The sequence below is a fragment of the Cetorhinus maximus genome, chromosome 2, assembly GCF_964194155.1.
Source record: "Cetorhinus maximus chromosome 2, sCetMax3.hap1.1, whole genome shotgun sequence".
Classification (NCBI taxonomy): domain Eukaryota; kingdom Metazoa; phylum Chordata; class Chondrichthyes; order Lamniformes; family Cetorhinidae; genus Cetorhinus; species Cetorhinus maximus.
The window spans coordinates 10,785,264-10,808,245 of record NC_135880.1 but is presented as its reverse complement, the minus strand read 5'-3'; the positions used below and the strand labels follow the sequence as shown (position 1 = coordinate 10,808,245).

The window sequence follows — 22,982 nt, the reverse complement described above, 5'->3', positions numbered from 1 at the left end:
ATATCTCTGGTCATCCATGGTTCTCTGGGCTTGTTGCTCCTTCCTATCACCCTAGAGGGAACATGTTGAGCCTGTACGCTCCCCTTGTCCAGACCTTTCAGGATCTTGTATACTTCAATCAAATCACCCCTCATTCTTCTAAACTCCAGTGGAAACAAGCCCAGTCTGTCCAACCTTTCTTCTTAAGACAACCCACTCATTCCAGGTATCAATCTAGTAAACCGCCTTTGAACCGCCTCCAATGCATTTATATGCTTCCTTAAATAAGGAGACCAAAACTGTATTTAGTATTCGAGGTGCGGTCTCACCAATGCCCTGTATAACTGAAACATAATATCCTTACTTTTATGTTCAATCCCTCTCATAATAAAGGATAGCATTCCATTAGCCTTCTTAATTACTTGCTGTACAAGCATACTAACTTTTTGTGACTCGTACTCGAACACCTAGATACTTCTGCACCTCAGAATTAGGCAGCCATTCTTCACTTAAGTAGTACTCTGCTTTATTGTTCTTCCTGCGAAAGTGAACAACATCACATTTTCCCACATTAAACTCCATTTGCCAGATCTTTGCCCATTCACTCAACCTATCTATAGCCATCTGCAACCTCCTCACGTCCTCTTCACAACATACTTTCCTACCAATCTTTGTGTCATCTGCAAATTTAGCTACCATGTCTTCACTCCTTTCATCTAAGTCATTGAGGTAAATCGTAAAAGGTTGAGGCCCCAGTACAGACCCCTGTGGGACTCAACTCGTCACATCCTGCCAATCAGAAAATGACCCATTTATGCGCACACTCTGCTTTCTGCTAGCCAGCCAATCTTCTATTCATGCTAATATGTTACCCTCTACACCGTAATAATCTTTGATGTGGCACATTATCAAATGCCTTCTGGAAATCCAAATACAGTACGTTTACAGGCTCCCGTTTATCCACTGCATATGTTACTCCTTCAAAAAACTCCAATAAATTGGTTAAATATGATTTTCCTTTCACAAAGCCATGCTGACTCTTCCCTATTGCCTTGAGCTCTTCTAAATGCCCAGCTATAACTTCCTTAATGATTGATTCCAATAGCTTTCCCACGGCAGATCTCAAGCTAACTGGCCTTTGGTTTCCTAGTTTCTGCCTCCCTCCCTTCTTGAATAGAGGGATTATATTTGCTACTTTCCAATCTGATGGAACCTTTCCAGAATCTAGTGAATGACTCGAAACGTTAACTGTATTCCTCTCCGCAGATGCTGTCAGACCTGCTGAGTTTTTCCAGGTATTTTTGTTTTTGTTTTTGAAAATTAACACCAGCACATCCACTACCTCACTAGCCACATCTTTTAATGCCCTAAGATGTGGTCCATTGGGACCCGGAGATTTGCCAGCCTGCAGCTCCATTAACTTGCTCAGTACCTTTTCCCTAGTGATTTCAATTTCACCAAGTTCCTTTGTCCCATTCACTTCCTGATTTGCAGCTATTACTGTAATGTTTTTTGTATCCTCTATAGTGAACACAGAAGCAAAAGATTTGTTTATTTCTTCTGCCATTTCCTTATTATCTACTGTTAACTCCCCACTGTCACTCTCTGGAGGACCAACACTCACTTTACTTACTCTTTTCCTTTTTAAATACCTGTATAAACTCTTGCTATCCATTTTTACATTTCTAGCTAGCTTCCTCTCATACTCAAATTTCTTTCTCCTGATTAACCTTTTAGTCATTCTCTGCCGTTCTTTATATTCTGTCCAATCATCTGTCCTGCCACTCATCTTTGTGGAGTTGTATGCTTTTTCCTTACGTTTGATGCTTTCCTTAGCATCTTTAGTTGAACACGGATGGTGGGTCCTCCCCTTAGAATTTTTCTTTATAGTAGGAATGTACTTATTCTGAATATTCTGAAATATCTCCTTGACAGAGTGTGGTATCAAGGAGCCCAAGCAAAACTAGAGTCAATGGGAATCAGGGGGAACACTCTCCACTGGTTGGAGTCATACCTAGCACAAAGGGAGATGGTTGTGATTGTTGGAGGTCAGCCATCTCAGCTCCAGGACATCACCTCATGAATTCCTCAGGGTAGTGTCCTCGGCCCAACCATCTTCAGCATCTTCATCAATGACCTTCCTTGCATCATAAGGTCAGAAGTGGGGATGTTTGCTGATGATTGCACGATGTTCAGCACCATTCGCAAGTCCTCAGATACTGAAGCAGTCCATGTTCAAATGCAGCAAGACCTGGACAATATTCAAGCTTGGGCTGACAAGTGGCAAGTAACATCCACACTACACAAATGTCACACAATGACCATCTCGAACAAGAGAGAATCCAACCATCACCATTTGATGTTCAATGGCATTACCATCACTGAATCCCCCTCTATCAACATCCTGGGGGTTACCATTGATCAGAAACTGAGCTGGACTAGCCATATAAATACTGTGGCTACAAGAGCACGTCAGAGGCAAGGAATTGTGCGATGTGTAACTCACCTCCTGACTCCCCAAAGCCTGTCCACCATCTACAAGGCACAATTCAGGAGTATGAAGGAGTGTGGGGACTCCCCACTTGCCTGGATGAGTGCAGCTCCCACAACATTCCAGAAGCTTGACACCATCCAGGAAAAAGCAGCCCGCTTGATTGGCACCATATCCACAAACATTCACTCCCTCCACCACCGATGCACAGTAGCAGCAGTGTGTACCATCTACAAGATGCATTGCAGGAATTCACCAAGGCTCCTTCAACAACACCTTCCAAACCCACACCCACTACCATCTAGAAGGACAAGGGCAGCAAAAAGATGGGGACACCACCTCCAAGGTTCCCCTCCAAGTCACTCACCATCCTGACTTGGAAATATATCGCCATTCCTTCACTGTCACTGGGTCAAAATTCTGGAACTCCCTTCCTAACAGCACTGTGGGTGTACCTACACCTCATGGACTGCAGCGGTTCAAGAAGGCAGCTCACCACCACCCTCTCAAGGGGAATTAGGGATGGGCAATAACTGCTGGCCTAGCCAGTGAAGCCCACGTCCCATGAATGAATTAAAAAAAACAATGTCTGCCACTGCTTCTCTATTGATCTATCCTCTAGCCTAGTTTCCCAGTTCACTTCAGCTCGCTCAGCTTTCATCCCCACATAAGTTGCCCTTTATTTCACTGCTGTCATGTAGGAGAACATTTTTAATTTTCTTTCATGGGATGTGGGCATCGCTGGCAAGGCCAGCATTAGTTGCCCATCCCTAATTGCCCTGGAGCTGTGGGCAGTTAAGAGTCAACCACATTGCTGTGAGCCTGCAGTCACAGGTAGGCCAGGCCAGGTAAGGATGTCAGGTTTCCTTCCCTGAACCCATGTGCCCTGAGCATTAAGATATAAATAAAATACTGCAGATGCTGGAAATCTGAAATAAAAACAGAAAATGCTGGAGAAACTCAGCAGGTCTGATAGCATCTGTGGAGTTCTGGTCACCACAATATAGGAAGGATGTGATTGCACTGGAGGGGGTGCAGAGGAGATTCACCAGGATGTTGCCTGGGATGAAACATTTAAGTTATGAAGAGAGGTTGGATAGACTTGGGTTGTTTTCATTGGAGCAGAGAAGACTGAGGGGCCACCTGATCGAGGTGTAGAAGATTATGAGGGGCATGGACAGAGTGGATAGGGAGCAGCTGTTCCCCTTAGTTGAAGGGTCAGTCACAAGGGGACATAAGTTCAAGGTGAGGGGCAGGAGGTTTAGTGGTGGATGTGAGGAAAAACTTTTTTACCCAGAGGGTGGTGACGGTCTGGAATCCGCTGCCTGGGAGGGTGGTGGAGGCGGGTTGCCTCACATCCTCTAAAAAGTACCTGGATGAGCACTTGGCACATCATAACATTCAAGGCTATGGGCCAAGGGATGGTAAATGGGATTAGGTAGGTAGGTCAGGTGTTTCTCAGGCGTTGGTGCAGACTCGATGGGCCGAAGGGCCTCTTCTGCACAGTGAGATTCTGTGATTCTGTGAGAGAGAAACAGAGTTAACGTTTCGAGTCCACATGACCATCTGAAGAAGGGTCATACGGACTCAAAACGTTAACTCTGTTTCTCTCTCCACAGATGCTGCTAGACCTGCTGAGTTTTTCCAGCATTTTCTGTTTTTATTGCCCTGAGCATTAGCCTGGCCTCTGGATTGCTGGTCTCGTGACATTACAACCCCGCCACCATCTTCCCAATATAATAATGCTGTGGGTCTGGAGAAGATTTATTATGAAGAGCTGGTTGGGATGGGTGTGGGGGCAATGGATTTGGATCCCTTGAAATTCAGCTGCTTTGAATCTAGTCTCTTTAAAGTACAAAAACAACTTACTGACCATTAGGTAAGCTAAAAAGTGCCTCTCTCCATCACAATGCAAGTGTCTCTCAGACAGCTAGTCAGCATTAGTTAGCGTTAGGGAAAAGACCATCAGCTGAGGAGCTCTCCAACGGCTTGACTACTTTGTAAAATTCCTCTGGCCCAGTGACAATTGGAGTACACTTTATAAAGGAACTGTGCCTCCCTGTTACTCTGTTCTTAAAGAGTACAAGATAGCACAGTGAGACAGGTGTCCTTAAATAAATAAAGACCAGCTTCCCACCAATGGCTCAGCTACTTCAACTGGCAAGTATCTGAACCCTATAGCCTAGGTTTTGTCCCCCAGTTAGCTTGTTTGAGTCAAGGTGTCAGCAGAATGCAACTCAATCAACTTGCTCCTGATCACTATCCAGCTATCACGGCTTAAGAGTCGAGAAGTGATATGATGGCTCTCATGGTGAAATTGCTTGCCAGTTATATAGGGAAGAGTTTTTGACTTTAAGCTTCAGGGAGGAAACTGGACACAATTTTACATGGTTAGAGAACCCTGCAGACTCCATGTTCCAAAGTTCCAATATGAGCTTCCAACGGGTGACCGTCCATGCTCACATGTGATGACTGGCAACTTGTGCATTGCATAAGGCTGCCTAGTGCCCATGATGCCAGATATCCCTTGCATGAGTCTACGCTTTCAGGAAAGTGGAACAGTGGTGGGGAGGTGGAGAGATGGAACGGGGAGAGAAGCTGATGTAGGTGATGTCACTGTACATACAATGGAAGGCTTGAAATTCTCAGAGTACAGTACTACAGACATAGTGAGGTAAGACTACAGGATCCCAGCGTTGGAGTTCTAGCGTAACATACCAAGGGAGTACGAGAGCTGGCAGATGGGAGGCTTCAGCCGTTGAGCGGGGGGTAGCTTTAGTTCTTGGTGTTAGTCACTGTAGCAGGAAGCTAATTTAGCAGCATAATTTACACTTGCACATTCATTGATTTGACTATTCAAGATATAGAAACATAATGCTCATTGGTGACAAGCACCAATACTGAATGGAAACATCCTATACAAGATCCTGCTGACCAGAGAGTCAGAAATGGGTATATAATTGGCAAATGAATTTCAGCACACATAAGTGTGAGGTGTTACATTTTAGTGAGAAAAATAAGGAGACTATACATTGTTTGGAAAATAAGAATCGAAATGGGGTAAAGGAGCAAAATGTTCTGAAAGTACAAATATACAAAATTACTGAAACTTGCAACACAGTTCAATAAAGCCATATCACAAGCAAACCAAGCAGTAGGATTTATTTCTAGAGGGTTAGGTTTGAAAAACAGAGATGTATGTTATGCTAAGTTTGTATCGAGCCCTGGTTAGACCACACTTGGAGTACTGTGTATAGTTCTGGTCACTATATTATGAGAAGGAAGTAGACGCACCGGTGATGGTGCAAAAAAGGTTTCTAAGGATGATACCAGAACTGTGAGGTTATACATATTGGCAAAGGATCAACAAGCTAGGTCTCTTCTCTAGAAAAGAGAAGGCTGAAAGCTTAACCTAATAGATGCTTCTTAAATTACGAAAGGTTTTGATAGAGGAGACACTGCTGAGTGTTTCCACTTGTAGGGAAGACCAAAACTAGAGATCATCAATATAAGATAGTAACTAAGAAATCAAATAGGGAATTTAGAAGAAACTTCTTTACCAGGAGAGTGGCGAGAATGTGGACCTCGCTACCACAGACCCTAATTTACTTGAATAGCATTAATTAATTTAAGCGGAAGCTAGATAAGTATACAAGGGGAGAAGGGAATAAAGTAGGGCTTCCCAACCTGTGGGTTACAACCTCCAGTGGGGTTGTAATATGAGATTTTAGGGTCATGAGCTCCGAGGCAGCAATGAAAATTTAGGGAGTACGAGGGCTGGCAGACAGAAGGCTTCAGCTGTTGAGCAGGGGGTTGCTTTAGTTCTTGGTGTTAGTTATTGTAGCAGGAAGCTAAACTAGCTAGTGATTCATCAGAGGGCCTATAAAAGAGACAGGCTTTTCAAACCACACGATCAGTAAGGGCTGCGTGAGGAGATAGGTGATTACGCTTGATGAGATAGAGACTACGTGAGTGACAAATTAGGTTCACGTGGGAATTCAGTGCTCAGGGGAAAGAGGTGTAGTGTACATAGGAATTATTCTAAGTTAATTCAGAAAGTAATTAAATTAAGCTAACTAAACAAAATAAGAGGGCCCATAAAGCAGCAGGAGTTCTGAGAAAGAGCCCATAAAACAGCAGACAGAGAGAGAGAGAGAGAGCCAGGAGTTTACAGATAAAATCTATAAGTGACATCACAGGAGTCCCGTAAGTTGATTGGTTGGTAAATATAGGCCTTTCCAGACTTGGCTCAGAGGAGATGATTGATGAGTGACAGATGTTATTATATTATACCATACTGTAGTAAACACTTTATATAAAGTTTAAGGTATGTCAGTGTACGTTGGCCATGTGGAATGTGCATCCTGCGGGATGTGGCAAAGTGCCCTCAATGACTACATCTGCAGGTAATGTCACCAGCAGCAGAAACTTGAGCCCCAGGTTGCGGAACTCAAGTGGCGGCTAGAGTCACTGTGGTGCATCCGCAAGGCTAAGGATATCACATTTAGAGAGGTGGCCACACCGCAGCTAAGAAGTACACAGGCATAGAGGGAATGGGTGACCGCCAGAGTATCTAAGAGAAACAGGCAGGCAGTGCAGGAATCCCCTGAGGCTATCTCGCTCTCTAACCGTTTTTCCATTTTGGATACTGGTGAGCAAGATGGTTCCTCAGAGGACTGTAGCAAAAGCCAAGTTCGCGGCACTACAGGTGGCTCAGCCGCACAAGAGATGTGTAGGAAGAGTGGAAATACTATACTGGTAAGGGATTCCTTAGTTAAGGGAGCAGACAGGCATTTCTGCAGCTGTAGATGTGACTTAAGGATGGTTTGTTGCCTTCCCGGTGCCAGGGTCAAGGATATCACAGAGCAGCTGCGGGGCATTCTTTTGCGGGGAGGGTGAACAGCCAGAGGTCGTGGTCCACATTGGGACCAATGACATAGGTAGGAAAAAGGATGGGGTGTTGAGAGCAGGTGGGACCTGGACAAGAAGGATAGGTTACACTTCAAGAGGATGAGGCTAATTTCCTCGCGGGGAGGTTTAGTCATGCTGTTGGGGAGGGTTTCAACTAGATTGGCAGGAGGATGGGAGCCTGAGGGGAAATTCAGAGTGCAGTGGAGAAAAACTGGCAGGGGGAAGTAGTGAAGTATCAACAGATAAAGAGGATATATCAGACAGTAGTATCAAGGGAGATAGAATACTTGTTTGATAGAGTTTGATAGAATTAGAGTACGCAATACTAAGTCATTAGATGGAGTCAGAATAAGGGGGAAAGTAAAAAAAAACCTAAATCAGGGTTAATGTGCATGTATGTGAACACATGGAGTGTGGTTAATAAGATTGGTGAACTGCAGACACAGGTTGACAAATGGAATTATGATATTATTGCTATAACAGAGATCTGGCTTGAAGGAGGGCAGGACTGGGCATTAGATATTCCTGGGTACAAGGTGTATAGGAAGGACAGGGAAGGAAGAAAAGAGGCGGGGGGTGGGGTGGGGGAGTGGCAATATTGATTAAAGATGGCATTGCAGTACTGGAGAGAGAATATGTTCCAGAGGGGTCAAGGACGGAATCTCTCTGGCTAGAGGTAAGGAACAAAAAAGGTGCAATAACATTGATTGGTGTAGTATATAGACCACCAACTTGTGGAATGGATGTGGAGAAACAAATTTGCAAAGAAATTACAGAGAGGTGCAAGAAGTATGGAGTAATCATAATGAGGCACTTCAATTATCCAACTATAGGCTGGGATAGGAATAGTATAAAGGGACAATAGGGAAGAGAGTTCCTGGAATGTGTTCAAGGTAATTTTCTGCAGCAGTATGTTTCCAGTCCAATGAGAGGACATGCATCTTTGGACCTGGTTCTGGGGAATGGGTTGGCCCAAGTAAATCAAATGTCAGTGGGAGAGACTCCAGGGGGCAGAGACCATTGTGGTTTGGGTTAATCATGGAAAAGGACATGGAACAATCCAGAGTAGGGTTAATTAATTGGAGAAAAGCCAACTTCGATGGGATGAGAATGCATCTGAGTTGAGTGAGTTGGAATCAAATATTGGTAGAAAAGAAGGTGGCTGAGCAATGGGCCACCTTCAAAGAAAACATATCGCAGGCAATGTCAAGGTATATTCCCTTGAAGGGGAAAGGTAGGACAAATAAATTCAGAGTGCCCTGGATGACGAGAGAGATAAAGGTAAAGATGAAAAGGAAGAAGTGCGTGTATGACAGATGTCAGGTAGAAAATACAATGGAGAATCAGGCTGAATATAGAAGGGCCGGAGGGGAAGTGAAGAAACTAATAAGAAAAGCAAGGAGAGAGGATGAAAAGAGGCTGGCAGTGAACATAAAAGGGAATCCCAAGGTCTTCTATAAGGATGTAAATAATAAAAGGGTGGTAAAAGAAAGAGTAGAGCCGATTAGGGATAGAAAGGGGGACTTGCATGTGGAGGCTGGAGAAATGGCGGAGGTGTTGAATGAGTACTTTGCATCTGTCTTTACAAAGGAAGAATTTGCTACCTAGGTCAAGGTGAGAGAGGAGGTAACTGGTACACAAGAAGAACTTACAATCGAGAGGAAGGAAGTATTGAAAAGGCTATCTTTACTTAAAACAGATAAAGCTGTTGGGGAGCTTGAGGAGTTTACAGGACCAGAGGAGATGCATCCAAGGATACTGAGGGAAGTGAGTGGAAACTGCAGAAGCATAAGTGATAATCTTCCAGTCGTACTGAGACACAGGGGAGGTGCCAGAGGACTGGGGAATTGCGAATGTTACACCTTTGTTCAAAAAGGGGTGCAAGGATAAAGCTGGCAACTACAGATCAGTCACTTTGACCACAGTGGTAGGAAAACCTCTGGAAACTATAGTGTGGGATAAAATCAATAGTCACTTAGATAAATGCAGGATAATTAAGGAAAGCCAGCATGGATTCATTAAGGGAAAATCATGTTTGACTAACTTGCTGAAGTTTTTTGAGGAGTTTAGAGAAGATTGATAAGGGAAATTCGGTTGATGTGGTGTATGTGGATATTCAAAAGGCATTTGATACAGTGCCACACAGCATACCTGTGAGCAAAAATTCTAGGTCATGGAATGAAAGGGAAAATAGGCACTTGGATAAGAAATTGGCTGGGTGACAGGAAACAGAGAGGATAAATGGTTGTTTTTCAGATTGGAGGAAGGTTTGTAGTGGAGTTCCCCAGGGGTCAGTGTTGGGACCCTTGCTCTCCCTGATATATATTAATGACCTTGACTGTGGTGTGCAGGGAATGATTTCAAAATTTGCAGATGATCTGAAGATTGGAAATGTTGTCAACTGTGATGAGGATAGTCTTGAACTTTAAAAGGACATAGACATGTTGGTGGATTGGGCAGACAAGTGGCAGATGAAGTCCAATGCAGAGAAGTAGGTGATTCATTTCGGCAGGAAAAATATGGTGAGACAGTTTAAAATAAAGGGAGAGCCTCTAAAGGAGGTGCAGGAACAGAGAGACCTTGGTGTGTACCTACATAGGTCATTGAAGATGGCAGGGCATGTTGAGAGGGCAGTTACTAAAGCATATAGTATCTTAGGCTTTATTAATAGGGGCATTGAGTACAGGAGTAAGGAGATCATGTTGAACTTGTATAAGACACTAGGTTAGGCCTCATCTGGAGTACTGGGCGCCATACTTGAGGAAGGATGTGAAGGCTTTGGAGAGAGTACAGAGGATATTCACAAGATTGATTCCAGGGATTAAGAACTGTAGCTATGAGGATAGATTGAGGAGGTTAGGACTCTTTTCCCTGGAGAAAGGGAGGCTGAGAGGAGTCATGATAGAGGTATTCAAGATCCTGAGGGGTATGGACAGGGTAAATAGTGAGAAATTGTTGCCACTCAGTAGAACATCAAGAATTAGAGGGCACAGATTCAAAACAATTGGCAAAAGGAGTAAATGTAATGTGAGGAAAAAATTTTTCACCAAGAGGGTGGTTGGTGTCTGGACCAAGCTTCCTGGAAGGGTGGTGGAGGCAGGTTTGATTGAGCTATTCAAAAGGGAATTGGGCTGCTACTTGAAAAGAAAGAATGTGCAAGGCTATGGGGATAAGGCACGGGAATGGGACTAGGTGGAATGCTCTTTCAGAGAGCCAGTGCAGATTTGATGGGCCAAATGCCCTCCTTCTGCACTATAAAGATACTGTGATACATTCTTTTGGGGTAGGGTGAACAGCCAAAGATTGTGGTCTACATTGGGATCAATGACATAGGCAAGAAAAGGGATGAGGTCCTGAACGCAGATTGTAAGGAGTTAGGAAGGGAATTGAAAGTCAGGACCTCAAGAGCAGTAACCAGTGCCACGTGCTAGTGGGTATAAGAACAGTGCGCAGTTCAACATGTGGCTGGAGAAGTGGACTAGGAGGGAGGGTTTTAAATTCCTGAGGCATCGGGACCAGTTCTGGGTCAGGTGGGACCTGTACAAGAAGGACGGGTTACACCTTAAAAGGACTGGGACTATAGTCCTCACAGGGAGGTTTGCGAGTGCTATCAGCGATCGTTTAAACTAGATTGGCATGGGGATGGGAACCTGAGGGGAAATTCAGAGTGGAGAAGAGTGGAACTGGCAATGGGAAGTATTGAAGTATTAACTGATGAGGATATATCAGAGAGTACTATCAAGGTAGAAAAAATACTTGGAGAGTTTGACAGAGTTAGAGTAGACAATAGGAAGCCATCATTTTTTTTTATTCGTTCATGGGATGTGGGCATCACTGGCTAAGCCAGCATTTATTGCCCATCCCTAATTGCCCTTGTTAAGAGGGCATTAAAGAGTCAGCCACATTGCTTTGGGTCTGGAGTCACATGCAGGCCAGAGCAGGTAAGGACATTCCCTAAAGGACATTAGTGAACCAGATGGGTTTTTACAACAATCAACAATGATTTCTTGGTCATCATCAGACTTTTAATTCCAGATTTTTATTGAAATCAAATTTCATCATCTGCCTTGGTGGGGTTCGAACCCCAGAACATTACCCTGGGTCTCTGGAATACCTCCTGCCCTCTTCATTGAACCAGTGGTGATCCTCTGGCTTGGTGGTAATGGTAGAGTGGGGGATATGCCCAGCCATGAAGTTACAGATTGTGGCTGAGTACAATTCTGCTGCTGCTGATGGCCCACAGCGCCTCATGGATGCCTGGTCTTGAGTTGCTAGATCTATTCGAAATATTTCCCATTTAGCACAGTGGTAGTGCCACATAACACAATGGAGTGTATCCTCAATTTGAAGATGGGACTTCATCTCCACAAGGAGTGTGCAGCGGTCATTCTCCAGCCGATACAGTCATGGACAGATGTATCTGTGGAAGGCAAGTCAGTGAGGATGAGGTCAAGTATGTTCTTCCCTCTTGTTGGTTCCCTCACCAACTGCCGCAGACCCAGTCTAGCAGTTATGTCCTTAAGGACAAGGCCAGCTCGGTCCGTGGTGGTGCTACTGAGCCACTCTTGGTGATGGACATTGAAATCCCCCCAACCCAGAGGGCATTTTGTTACCTTGCCACCTTCAGTGCTTCCTCCAAGTGGTGTTCAACATGGAGGAGTACTGATTCATCAGCTGAGGGAGGGACAGTACTGGTAATCTGCAGGTTTCTTTGCCCATGTTTGTTATGAGACTTCGTGGGGGCTGGAGTCAATGTTGAGGACTCTCAGGGCAGCTCCTTCCTGACTGTATACCACTGTGCTGATACCTCTGCTGTGTCTGTCCTGTTGGTGGATAGGACATATCCAGGGATGATTCTATGAGTATAACTATGTCAGGCTGTTGCTTGACTAGTATGTGAGACAGCTCTCCCAATTTTGGCACAAGCCCCCAGATATTAGTAAGGAGGACTTTGCAGGGCTGAGTTTGCCATTGTTGTTTCTGGTGCCTCAGTCAATGCCGGTTGATCTGTACGGTTTCATTCCTTTTTATTGACTTGATAAAGCTGAGTGGGTTGTTAGGCCATTTCAGAGGTATTTAAGAGTCAACCACTGTGGATCGGAGTCACATGATAGAGGATTTGCTTCCCTAAAGGACATCAGTGAACCAGATGGGTTTTTACAACAATCAACAATGGTTTCGTGGTCATCATTAGACTTTTAATTCCAGATTTTTATTAGAATCAAATTCCACCATCTGCCATGGTGGGATCGAACCCGGGTCCCCAGAGCATTACCCTGGGTCTCTGGATTACCAGTCCAGTGACCATACTACTACCCCATCGCCTCCCATCCCTGATTCCAACTGAAGCTTTGAGGATAGATTGGAGGGGTTGGGACCGTTTTCCTCAGAGAAAAGAAGGCTGGGAGGAGACTCTATAGATGTGGTCAAGATCCTGAGGGGTATGGACAGGGTAAATAGTGAGAAACTGTTCCCACTCAAGACAGCATCAAGAACTAGAGGGCATAGATTCAAAATAATTGACAAAAGGAATAAAGTGATGTGAGGAAAACTTTTTTCACCCAGAGGGTAGTTGGAGTCTGGAACGAACTTCCGGGGAGGATGGTGGAGGCAGGTTCGGTCGAGGTATTCAAAAGGGAATTGGATGGCTTTTGAAAAGAAAGAATGTGCAAGGTTATGGGGATAAGGCAGGGGAGTGGGACTAGGTAGAAAGCTCTTTCAGAGAGCCAGTGCAGATTCGATGGGCTGAATGGCCTCTTTCTGCACTGTAAAGATTCTGTTATTCTGTGATTGCCCAGGGGTGTGGGGGAAATATAAGTTGAGCTTGGGGGAGTTGATGAAAAGGCATGCAACAGTATCCTGAATTATAAAGTAATAGGACTCTGGTTATGATTGTAATAGGAACCTCATTAATAATGTACTATTATTAATATGACTGATTATGTCCTTTAAGACTCGGCCAGCTCGGTCTGTGGTGGTGTTACTGAACCACTCTTGGTGATGGACATTGAATTCCCCCCACCCAGAGTACATTCTGTGCCCTTGCCACCCTCAGTGCTTCCTCCAAGTGGTGTTCAATATGGAGGAGCACTGATTCATCAGCTGAGAGGGGGGGAAGCAGTACGTGGTAATCTGCAGGTTTCCTTGCTCATGTTTGTTATGAGACTTCGTGGGGGCCGGCGTCAATGTTGAGGACTCTCAGGGCAACTCCTTCCTGACTGTATACCACTGTGCTGACACCTCTGCTGTGTCTGTCCTGCTGGTGGGACAGGACACAACCATACTTACAGAATAATCCCTGGGTATGTCAGGCTGTTGCTTGACTAGTCTGTGAGACAGCTCGCCCAATTTTGGCACAAGCCTCTGTACTAATGTGCCTGGTTATTAATTAGGACTCTGATTAAAGTAATAGGATTCACATTATTTATGCAATGGGTAATTGATTAATGAAAAAGTGTAGTATTTCTGACAGCTCCGAGGCCCCTTTAAATCCTTACAATTTTTTTTGGTGGGCTTGGGCGTGACCTAATGAACTGCTCTCTGAGGCCCAATTGCTATTGCAAAAGAAACCTGTGAAAGGGTAGAGTTTTTTTGTAGAAAGCCTATTCCTTCAATAATCAGGATCATAATGCATTAATAATCATAATTCTATTACATTAATCAGAATTCTATCGCATCGATAATGAAGATCCTATTACATCAATGCTCAGAGTTCTACTTCATTAATAATCAGAGTCCTATTACTTTAAGATTCAGGATACCAATATATTAATAATCAGGATACTATTACATTAATAGTCTGGTGCCTGTCGCATCAACAATCAGTACCATATCGCAAAATAATTAGGATACTATGACATTAATTACATGGCTGCAATGCCTAAATATTCAGTTGCTTATTGCTTCAATATTCAGGAAATTGTTGAATCAATAATCAGGATGCTAATAGATTTAAAATGAAAGTCCAAATACATTAATAATACTACACTTTTTCATCAATCAATGACCTATTACATAAATAATGTGAATCCTATTACTTTAATCAGTGTCCTATGACATTAATAACCAGGATCCTAGTACATTCATAACAAGAGTCCTATTACTTTATAATTCAGGATACTGTTACATGCCTTTTGATCAACTCCCTCAATTCAATTCTTGTTCCCCCTACAGCCCCAGACAAGAACTAAAGCCTTCCCCAGTTATATAGTTGAAGCCTCCCGCATGCCTGGTCTCATACCCTCAAATTTTCACTCTTGGGTCACACAAAGACTGAGGCATTAAAATTAGAGAAAAAAATTAGGAAGCACTGGAATTGAGAGTTATGCTGTTAGAGGTAGATGAGAAAGTACGGGAGGAAGCTCATGTGAAATATAAATTATATGGACTGACTGGGCTGAATGGCTTGTGTCTGTGCTTTATATACTAATTCATTTTAAGATATGTGAACAGACAGGCATCAATAATAGCTCTCAATAAACGGTAGAAACTGCCTCTGTTGTCAAGTTGTGCTGAAGACTCCGATAACCTAATGGGTTTCTCTCAAGGTTTACATGAATCTTTTAAACGGTTTATAATGGAATATTATTTGGAATTGTCACTCACTCATCACTTCCCTGCTGACTGCAGTATGTATAAACAGAGCAGGAGAAAGTAGAACTTCAGGTCAGATGGGATGTGTGCCGGCGCGTGAATGCACATGCACACATCCGCACTTGTTCGTGTACACATCCGTGCGACCCAATCCGGTTGAATTTATTGATGCCCACTGACAAGGGCCACGTTACAATTCAAGTCTCATGCCTGAATTCAGATCCCACTCCGATCACTTCAGCACAAAATTCAGGCTGACACTTCATTGCGGTACCAAGTGAGTACTGCACTGTCAGGTGCCATCTTTTTGATGAGACATTACACCAACGTCTCATTTGCCCTTTCAGGGGAGCATAATAGATCCTATGGCCACAAGAACAAGGGAGGCTTCTCCTGATCTACTGACCAATATGTATCTGTCAACCATCATCTAAAATAGAGGTAAAAACAAAAAGCTAAAAGCTACTGCGGATGCTGGAAATCCAAAACAAAATCCAATGCGGTCTCCTCTACATTGGAGAGACCAAACGCAAACTGGGCAACCGCTTTGCAGAACACCTGCGGTCTGTCTGCAAGAAAGACCCAAACCTCCCTGTCACTTGCCATTTTAACACTCCACCCTGTTCTCTTGCCCACATGTCTGTCCTTGGCTTGCTGCATTGTTCCAGTGAAGCCCAACGCAAACTGGAGGAACAGCACCTCATCTTCCGACTAGGCACTTTACAGCCTTCCGGGCTGAATATTGAATTCAACAACTTTAGATCTTAAACTCCCCCTTCCCCATCCCCACCCCGTTTCTCCCCCCCTCCCTTTTTTTTCAATAATTTATATAGATTCTTCTTTTCCCACCTATTTCCATTATTTTTAAATCTAAAACTAAAACTTTGTTAGTCTTTCCACCCACCCCCACTAGAGCTGTACCTTGAGTATCCTGCCTTCCATTCTTAATTAGCACTTTTCTTAGACAATATCACCACCTTCAACACCTCTTTGATCCTTTTGTCTGTGACATCTTTTGATTATCTGCTCCTATCACTGCTTGCTTATCTCCACAATCACCACACCCTCAACTTCTCTCTCCCCCCGCCCCCCCACCTTAGACCAGCTTATATTTTACCTTTCTCCTAACTACACTCAGTTCTGCCAAAGGGTCATGAGGACTCGAAACGTTAACTGATTTCTTCTCCACCGATGCTGCCAGACCTGCTGAGTTTTTTCCAGGTAATTCTGTTTTTATCTAAAATAGAGGATCTGGTCATTTATTTCATAGCTGTTTGTGGGAGCTTATTATGTGCAAAATAAGTGCCATCTTTCCTACATTACAATAGTGACTACACTTCAAAAATACTTAACTAGAGTTAAAAGGTTTTGAGACAATCTGAAAGTTGTTGTATAAATCTAAACTCTCTTTCTTTTAATACAGAAACAACTAATTCTTAATACCAGAGAGCTCTCCTGGGTCTATATCTTGGCAACAGTCGCCAGTTTTGGGAGCAGAAAGTTGCAGAGGGGTGGGGAGGAGGGGAAAGCAGAAATTATTTTCTTAGGTTCTTAAAATGAACCATCCTGACCTCTACAAAAAGGATCCTGCAGCTTGAATGAACGAAGTGGCACACTGAGATGAATATGATCTGTACCTTCTCTGTCTATGAGGTGTCAAAGGGAAGCCACAGTCCTGCTTCTCTAGAACAGGCTATCTTTAGAACCAGCATTTCCTTTTTACTACAGTGGGAGCAGCAACACTGAGCAGCCGCTAATAGCAGAGGCTTTCAGAAATGTCTGTGATATTTTGTTAATTTTGAAGCAGCAAAGCCAGCTCATCTCAGGGCATCAATATTCCACTTGGGCCCAAGCTCTACTTTACATCCAGCCACACCACTTGTCCAAAGCCACCTATCTATAGGACTTAATGTGCAAGACATGTGTCACATTGCCTCTAAGTTACACTGCCCAACATGAGTGAACTCTGTACATGCATGTTGCTACACACAACTAGTCAAGGCTGCCAAACCATGTAATATTTATAGAGTGGCAGAAGCGAGATCTTTCTCAATATTGTTTTTTTTTAAATGTGTAACTTTAACCCTTCCTGCCCTGCAGAAACCAGGCAATTGGACAGCCTACTACCTCCAACTATACCATCCCACCACAGTTGGTCACCCACGACATCCATCCTGGCAGTGCCTCACCTTCCCACAGCCAATTGGAATGTGAACATATTTTTAATTACCTGATTTGATGATTCTTGACTCTGCCAAACAGCCTTTTGATCCCATCTCCAAAATTTTAAAGACAAAATTCTATCAGTTTACCATCTACCATCCCAATATAACGAGAATGGGGTTGTTGACTAAATACAGCAATCAATCTCCGGCTATTAGGTGCAGAAAATCCCCAGTGCTGGAGAGCTTTGGGAACCATAGGTTCTAAGTCTGTTCTTCCCAAGTTATTTCCAGGTCCCTTGCCAATGCCACAAAATCTTGTGAGCATCCACATGTCCATATTCATTCTCGAACCAAATTCACAAGTTCTCAATGCACAATCCCCACAGAAGCTGTTTTATTGAGTTGCCTCACTCCACACATCACAAATCACCAAGATAACAGTAGTATTTACATGATAAAATACACATCAATCAGCAGAAATGGACGCATTGGCCCCACCACCCGCCCACCTAGACCACAGTGGGGAAGTTCTGATACAGGTACTGTAGTTGCTGGGTACTGACCTGTTATAACCATTCAAGGAGAAAGCTCCCTGTGGATCGGCCGCAGTGCTGGATTTGAAGTAGTAAATGCAGCCCTTGTGAATGATAACAAATCGGAGTGGCCCTGAAATCATAAATAAAATCAGTTTTAAACCAGGAAAGACAACCTTGGGGTGAAGTAAGGATGCTAGGCGGCCTAGGGAATGGAGGAGACAAAAATCAATTTAAAAATCAGAGTAGGAATCAACAGTAAACATTAATCCATCTACATATTTATTATGCATAGTGTGAAAGAGTGGTGGAAGCAGATTCATGAATAACTTTCAAAAGGGAATTAGATAAATATCTGAAAAGAAAAAACGTGCAGGACTGTGTGGAAAGATTAGGGGAGTATTTATTTATTTAGTGTGTTCATTGTCACAGAGCCAAGCAATGGCCTTGTCAGTGGCTAGATGGAGTTCTTTCAGCCCATGTTCAAGCTCAGTCAGCAAACACTTCTTGACAATGTAAGTCATTGTTTGATAAAAACAAAAAGCTAAAAGCTACTGCGGATGCTGGAAATCCAAAACAAAAACAGAATTACCTAGAAAAACTCAGCAGGTCTGGCAGCATCGGTGGAGAAGAAATCAGTTAATGTTTCGAGTCCTCATGACCCTTCGGCAGAACTGAGTATAGTTAGGAGAGAGGTGAAATATAAGCTGGTCTAAGGTGGGGGGGCGGGGGGGAGAGAGAAGTTGAGGATGGGGTGATTGTGGGGATAAGCAAGCAGTGATAGGAGCAGATAATCAAAAGATGTCACAGACAAAAGGATCAAAGAGGTGTTGAAGGTAGTGATATTATCTAAGAAAAGTGCTAATTAAGAATGGAAGGCAGGATACTCAAGGTACAGCTCTAGTGGGGGTGGGGTGGAAAGACTAACAAAGTTTTAGTTTTAGATTTAAAAATAATGGAAATAGGTGGGAAAAGAAGAATCTATATAAATTATTGAAAAAAAAAGGGAGGGGGGAGAAATGGGGTGGGGATGGGGGGAGGGGGAGTTTAAGATCTAAAGTTGTTGAATTCAATATTCAGCCCGGAAGGCCGTAAAGTGCCTAGTCGGAAGATGAGGTGCTGTTCCTCCACTTTGCGTTGGGCTTCACTGGAACAATGCAGCAAGCCAAGGACAGACATATGGGCAAGAGAACAGGGTGGAGTGTTAAAATGGCAAGCGACAGGGAGGTTTGGGTCTTTCTTGCGGACAGACCACAGGTGTTCTGCAAAGCGGTCGCCCAGTTTGCGTTTGGTCTCTCCAATGTAGAGGAGACCGCATTGGGAGCAACGAATGCAGTAGACTAAGTTAGGGGAAATGCAAGTGAAATGCTGCTTCACTTGAAAGGAGTGTTTGGACGGTGAGGAGAGAGGAAGTGAAGGGGCAGGTGTTGCATCTTCTGCGTGGGCATGGGGAGGTGCCAAAGGTGGGGGTTGAGGAGTAGGGGGTGATGGAGGAGTGGACCAGGGCGTCCCAGAGGGAACGATCCCTACGGAATGCCGCCAGGGGGGGTAAAGGGAAGATGTGCTTGGTGGTGGTATCATGCTGGAGTTGGCGGAAATGGCGGAGGATGATCCTTTGAATGCGGAGGCTGGTGGGGTGATAAGTGAGGACAAGGGGGACCCTATCATGTTTCTGGGAAGGAGGAGAAGACGTGAGGGTGGATGCGCGGGATATGGGCCGGACACGGTTGAGGGCCCTGTCAACGACCGTGGGTGGAAAACCTCGGTTAAGGAAGAAGGAGGACATGTCAGAGGAGCTGTTTTTGAAGATGCGACGGAGGCGAAGGAACTGAGAGAATGGGATGGAGTCCTTACAGGAAGCGGGGTGTGAGGAGCTGTAGTCGAGGTAGCTGTGGGAGTCGGTAGGCTTGTAATAGATATTGGTGGACAGTCTATCATCAGAAATTGAGACAGAGAGGTCAAGGAAGGGAAGAGAAGTGTCAGAGATGGACCATGTGAAAATGATGGAGGGGTGGAGATTGGAAGCAAAATTAATAAATTTTTCCAGGTCCCGACAAGAGCATGAAGCAGCACCGAAGTAATCATCGATGTACCGGAGAAAGAGTTGTGGGAGGGGGCCGGAGTAGGACTGGAACAAGGAATGTTCCACATACCCCATAAAGAGACAGGCATAGCTGGGGCCCATGCGGGTACCCATAGCCACACCTTTTATTTGGAGGAAGTGAGAGGAGTTAAAGGAGAAATTGTTCAGTGTGAGAACAAGTTCAGCCAGACGGAGGAGAGTAGTGGTGGATGGGGATTGTTCGGGCCTCTGTTCAAGGAAGAAGCTAAGGGCCCTCAGACCATCCTGGTCAGGGATGGAGGTGTAGAGGGATTGGACATCCATGGTGAAGGGGAAGCGGTTGGGGCCAGGGAACTGGAAATTGTTGATGTGACGTAAGGTGTCAGAGGAATCACGGATGTAGGTGGGAAGGGACTGGACAAGGGGAGAGAGAAGGGAGTCAAGATAACGAGAAATGAGTTCCGTGGGACAGGAACAGGCTGACACAATCGGTCTGCCAGGACAGTTCTGTTTGTGGATTTTGGGTAGGAGGTAGAAGCGGGCCGTCCGAGGTTGGGCGACTATCAAGTTGGAATAATTTATATAGATTCTTCTTTTCCCACCTATTTCCATTATTTTTAAATCTAAAACTAAAACTTTGTTAGTCTTTCCACCCCACCCCCACTAGAGCTGTACCTTGAGTATCCTGCCTTCCATTCTTAATTAGCACTTTTCTTAGATAATATCACCACCTTCAACGCCTCTTTGATCCTTTTGTCTGTGACATCTTTTGATTATCTGCTCCTATCACTGCTCGCTTATCCCCACAATCACCCCACCCTCAACTTCTCTCTCCCCCCGCCACCCCACCTTAGACCAGCTTATATTTCACCTCTCTCCTAACTATACTCAGTTCTGCCGAAGGGTCATGAGGACTCGAAACGTTAACTGATTTCTTCTCCACCGATGCTGCCAGACCTGCTGAGTTTTTCCAGGTAATTCTGTTTTTGTTAAGTCATTGTTTGGACTGCACCACATCTGTAGCCTGGACAGTCTTAGTGACCCCACTGGTGATGGGTGGCTGCACAGAGGCCTTGGCCAGTCTGGAAATGGGTTCAAAGTGCCCACTGATCTGTGGGAGATCAAAGCCAGGTAGACGGGCAGTGGAGTCTATGATGAGAGAATGGTTTCTGGTGGATATTTTCTCCTGCCACTCCCTTTTGCCATAGGTACTCAATGTTATGCCTTGGCATGTGGGTTTAACCATATGGGGTGACATGAAGGAAAATGTACTACTGATAGGTTGAGGACGTGTTTGAATAAGGGCAGTCTTGGGTTGCAGTAGATCTTCTCCAATAGCTTGCCTGTTGCAAGTACCCTCCTGATGTGGGGGACAAGGGGGGGAAGATGTTGCTTAGATTGGGAGCCAGGACAAGCGAGTTTGTTGATGAGTACCTGTGACGATGCACATTGTTGAGTTGACAAATTTGGTGTGGGCAGAATTGTACCATACTGACATGCAGTATTCTGAATTTGAGTACGTGATGGCAAGAGCAGAGGTCTTTAGGGTCTTGGCCTGTGATCCCCATGAGGTACCAGCCAATTTACTGAGGAGGTTGTTATGGGTTTCAATTTTTTCAGCAGTAGGGGAGTGGGACTAATTGGATGGCTCTTTCAAAGAGGAGAGTGTGAGAGGAGGACACTGGGACAGGCATTCAGCAACAGCTAGAGGAGGGTGTGAGAAGAGGACTCCGAGCCAGGCAGTCAGCAGCACCTAGCATCAAACATCGCAGGAGAAACATATTCATTGGTTGGTGAGAAACTGCTGTTAAGGGGCTGAGAAGTAGCTGAGAATTAGTAAAACACATTATTTTTAAAAGAAGGGGCTATGTACATTTAAGTAAGCAACACAAGCAATAGGGAAGTAAAGTTAAGTCAACGCCAGGTAAAATAAAGTTGCATAAATAAACCAAAGTAAAATAAAGTTATCGCAAGGGAAGTAAATTGAAGCCATGGCAGAGCAGCTCAGCCATGTGAATTGCATGTCCTGTAATATGTGGGAAGTTGTGATCGCTACCAGTGTCCTAGAAGACTACATGGGCAGGAAGTGTCACCAGCTGTAGAACCTCGAGCTCTGGGTTCCAGAGCTCGAGCGGCGGCTGGAGTCACTGTGGCTTATCCGCGAGGCTGAGAGCTACGTGGAAAGCACGTTCAGCGAGGTGGTCACACCGCAGCTTAGGAACCTGGAGGCAGAAAGGGAATGGGTGACTGCTAGGCAATCCAAGAAAATTAGGCACATAGTGCAGGAGTCCCCTGGTGTCCCGCTCACCAATCAGTTTTCCACTGTGGATAGTTGTGAGATCATTGGTTCCTCGGAGGAGTGCAGTCAAAGCCAAGTTTGCAGCACCACAAGCAGCTGTGCTGTACAGGAGGGGAAGAGCAGTAGTAATAGGGGATTCGTCAGTTAGGGGATCAGTCAGGCGTTTCTGTGGCCATAGGCGTAACTCCAGGATGGTATTTTGCCTCCCTGGTGCCAGGATCAAGGATGTCATGGACTGGCTGCAGGACATTCTTCTGGGGGAGGGTGATCAACCAGAAGTCGTGGTCCACATTGGTACCAATGACTTGGGTAGGAAAGGGGATGAGGTCCTGAAAGGACTTTAGGGAGCTAGGAAGGAGATTGAAAAGTAGGACATCTAAAGCAGTAATCTCAGGATTACTTCCAGTCCCACATGCAAGCAAGTATAGAAATAGGAGAATTGAGCGAATAAACACATGGCTGGAAAGCTAGGAGGGAGGGCATAAGATTTCTAAGGCATTGGGACTGGTTCTGGGGAAGGTGGGACCTGTATAAGCCGGACAGTCTACATCTGAACAGGACTGGTATGAATATCCTCGCAGGGAGATTTGCTAGTGCTGTTGGTGGTGGTGATGGTTGGGGGTTGGGGGGGCTGGTGGTTTAAACTAGATTGGCAGGGGAAGGGAGGGGAGATTCAGAATTCAGAGCAGGGAACAGGAGATGGAGAATTAATGAGTGACTCTGAAAGACAGAAGCAGCACAGGTTATAAAGTGCACAGCACAGAAATTTGGCAGTGTTAAAATTTATATTTAAATGCAAAGGGCATAGTAAATAAGGCTGGTGAGCTGAGGGCACAGATAGACGCATGGCAGCATGATGTCATCGCTATAACGGAAACTTGGCTTAAGGAGGGGCAAAAATGGCAGCTCAACAGCCCTAGATATAGAATTTACAGGCAGGATAGTGAGG

General features: G+C 44.6%; 1 protein-coding gene across 2 annotated transcripts in view; it reads right to left on the bottom strand.

Moving 5' to 3' along the window:
- sh3bp2 (SH3-domain binding protein 2) overlaps window positions 1-22,982 on the bottom strand; it is a 150,837-nt gene that overhangs the window by 57,832 nt on the left and 70,023 nt on the right. For both annotated transcript variants that reach the window (XM_078561115.1, XM_078561125.1), the window contains exon 3: window positions 17,703-17,805. In XM_078561115.1, coding sequence (XP_078417241.1) covers window positions 17,703-17,805 — 103 coding nt within the window. The remainder of the gene's footprint in view (window positions 1-17,702; window positions 17,806-22,982) is intronic.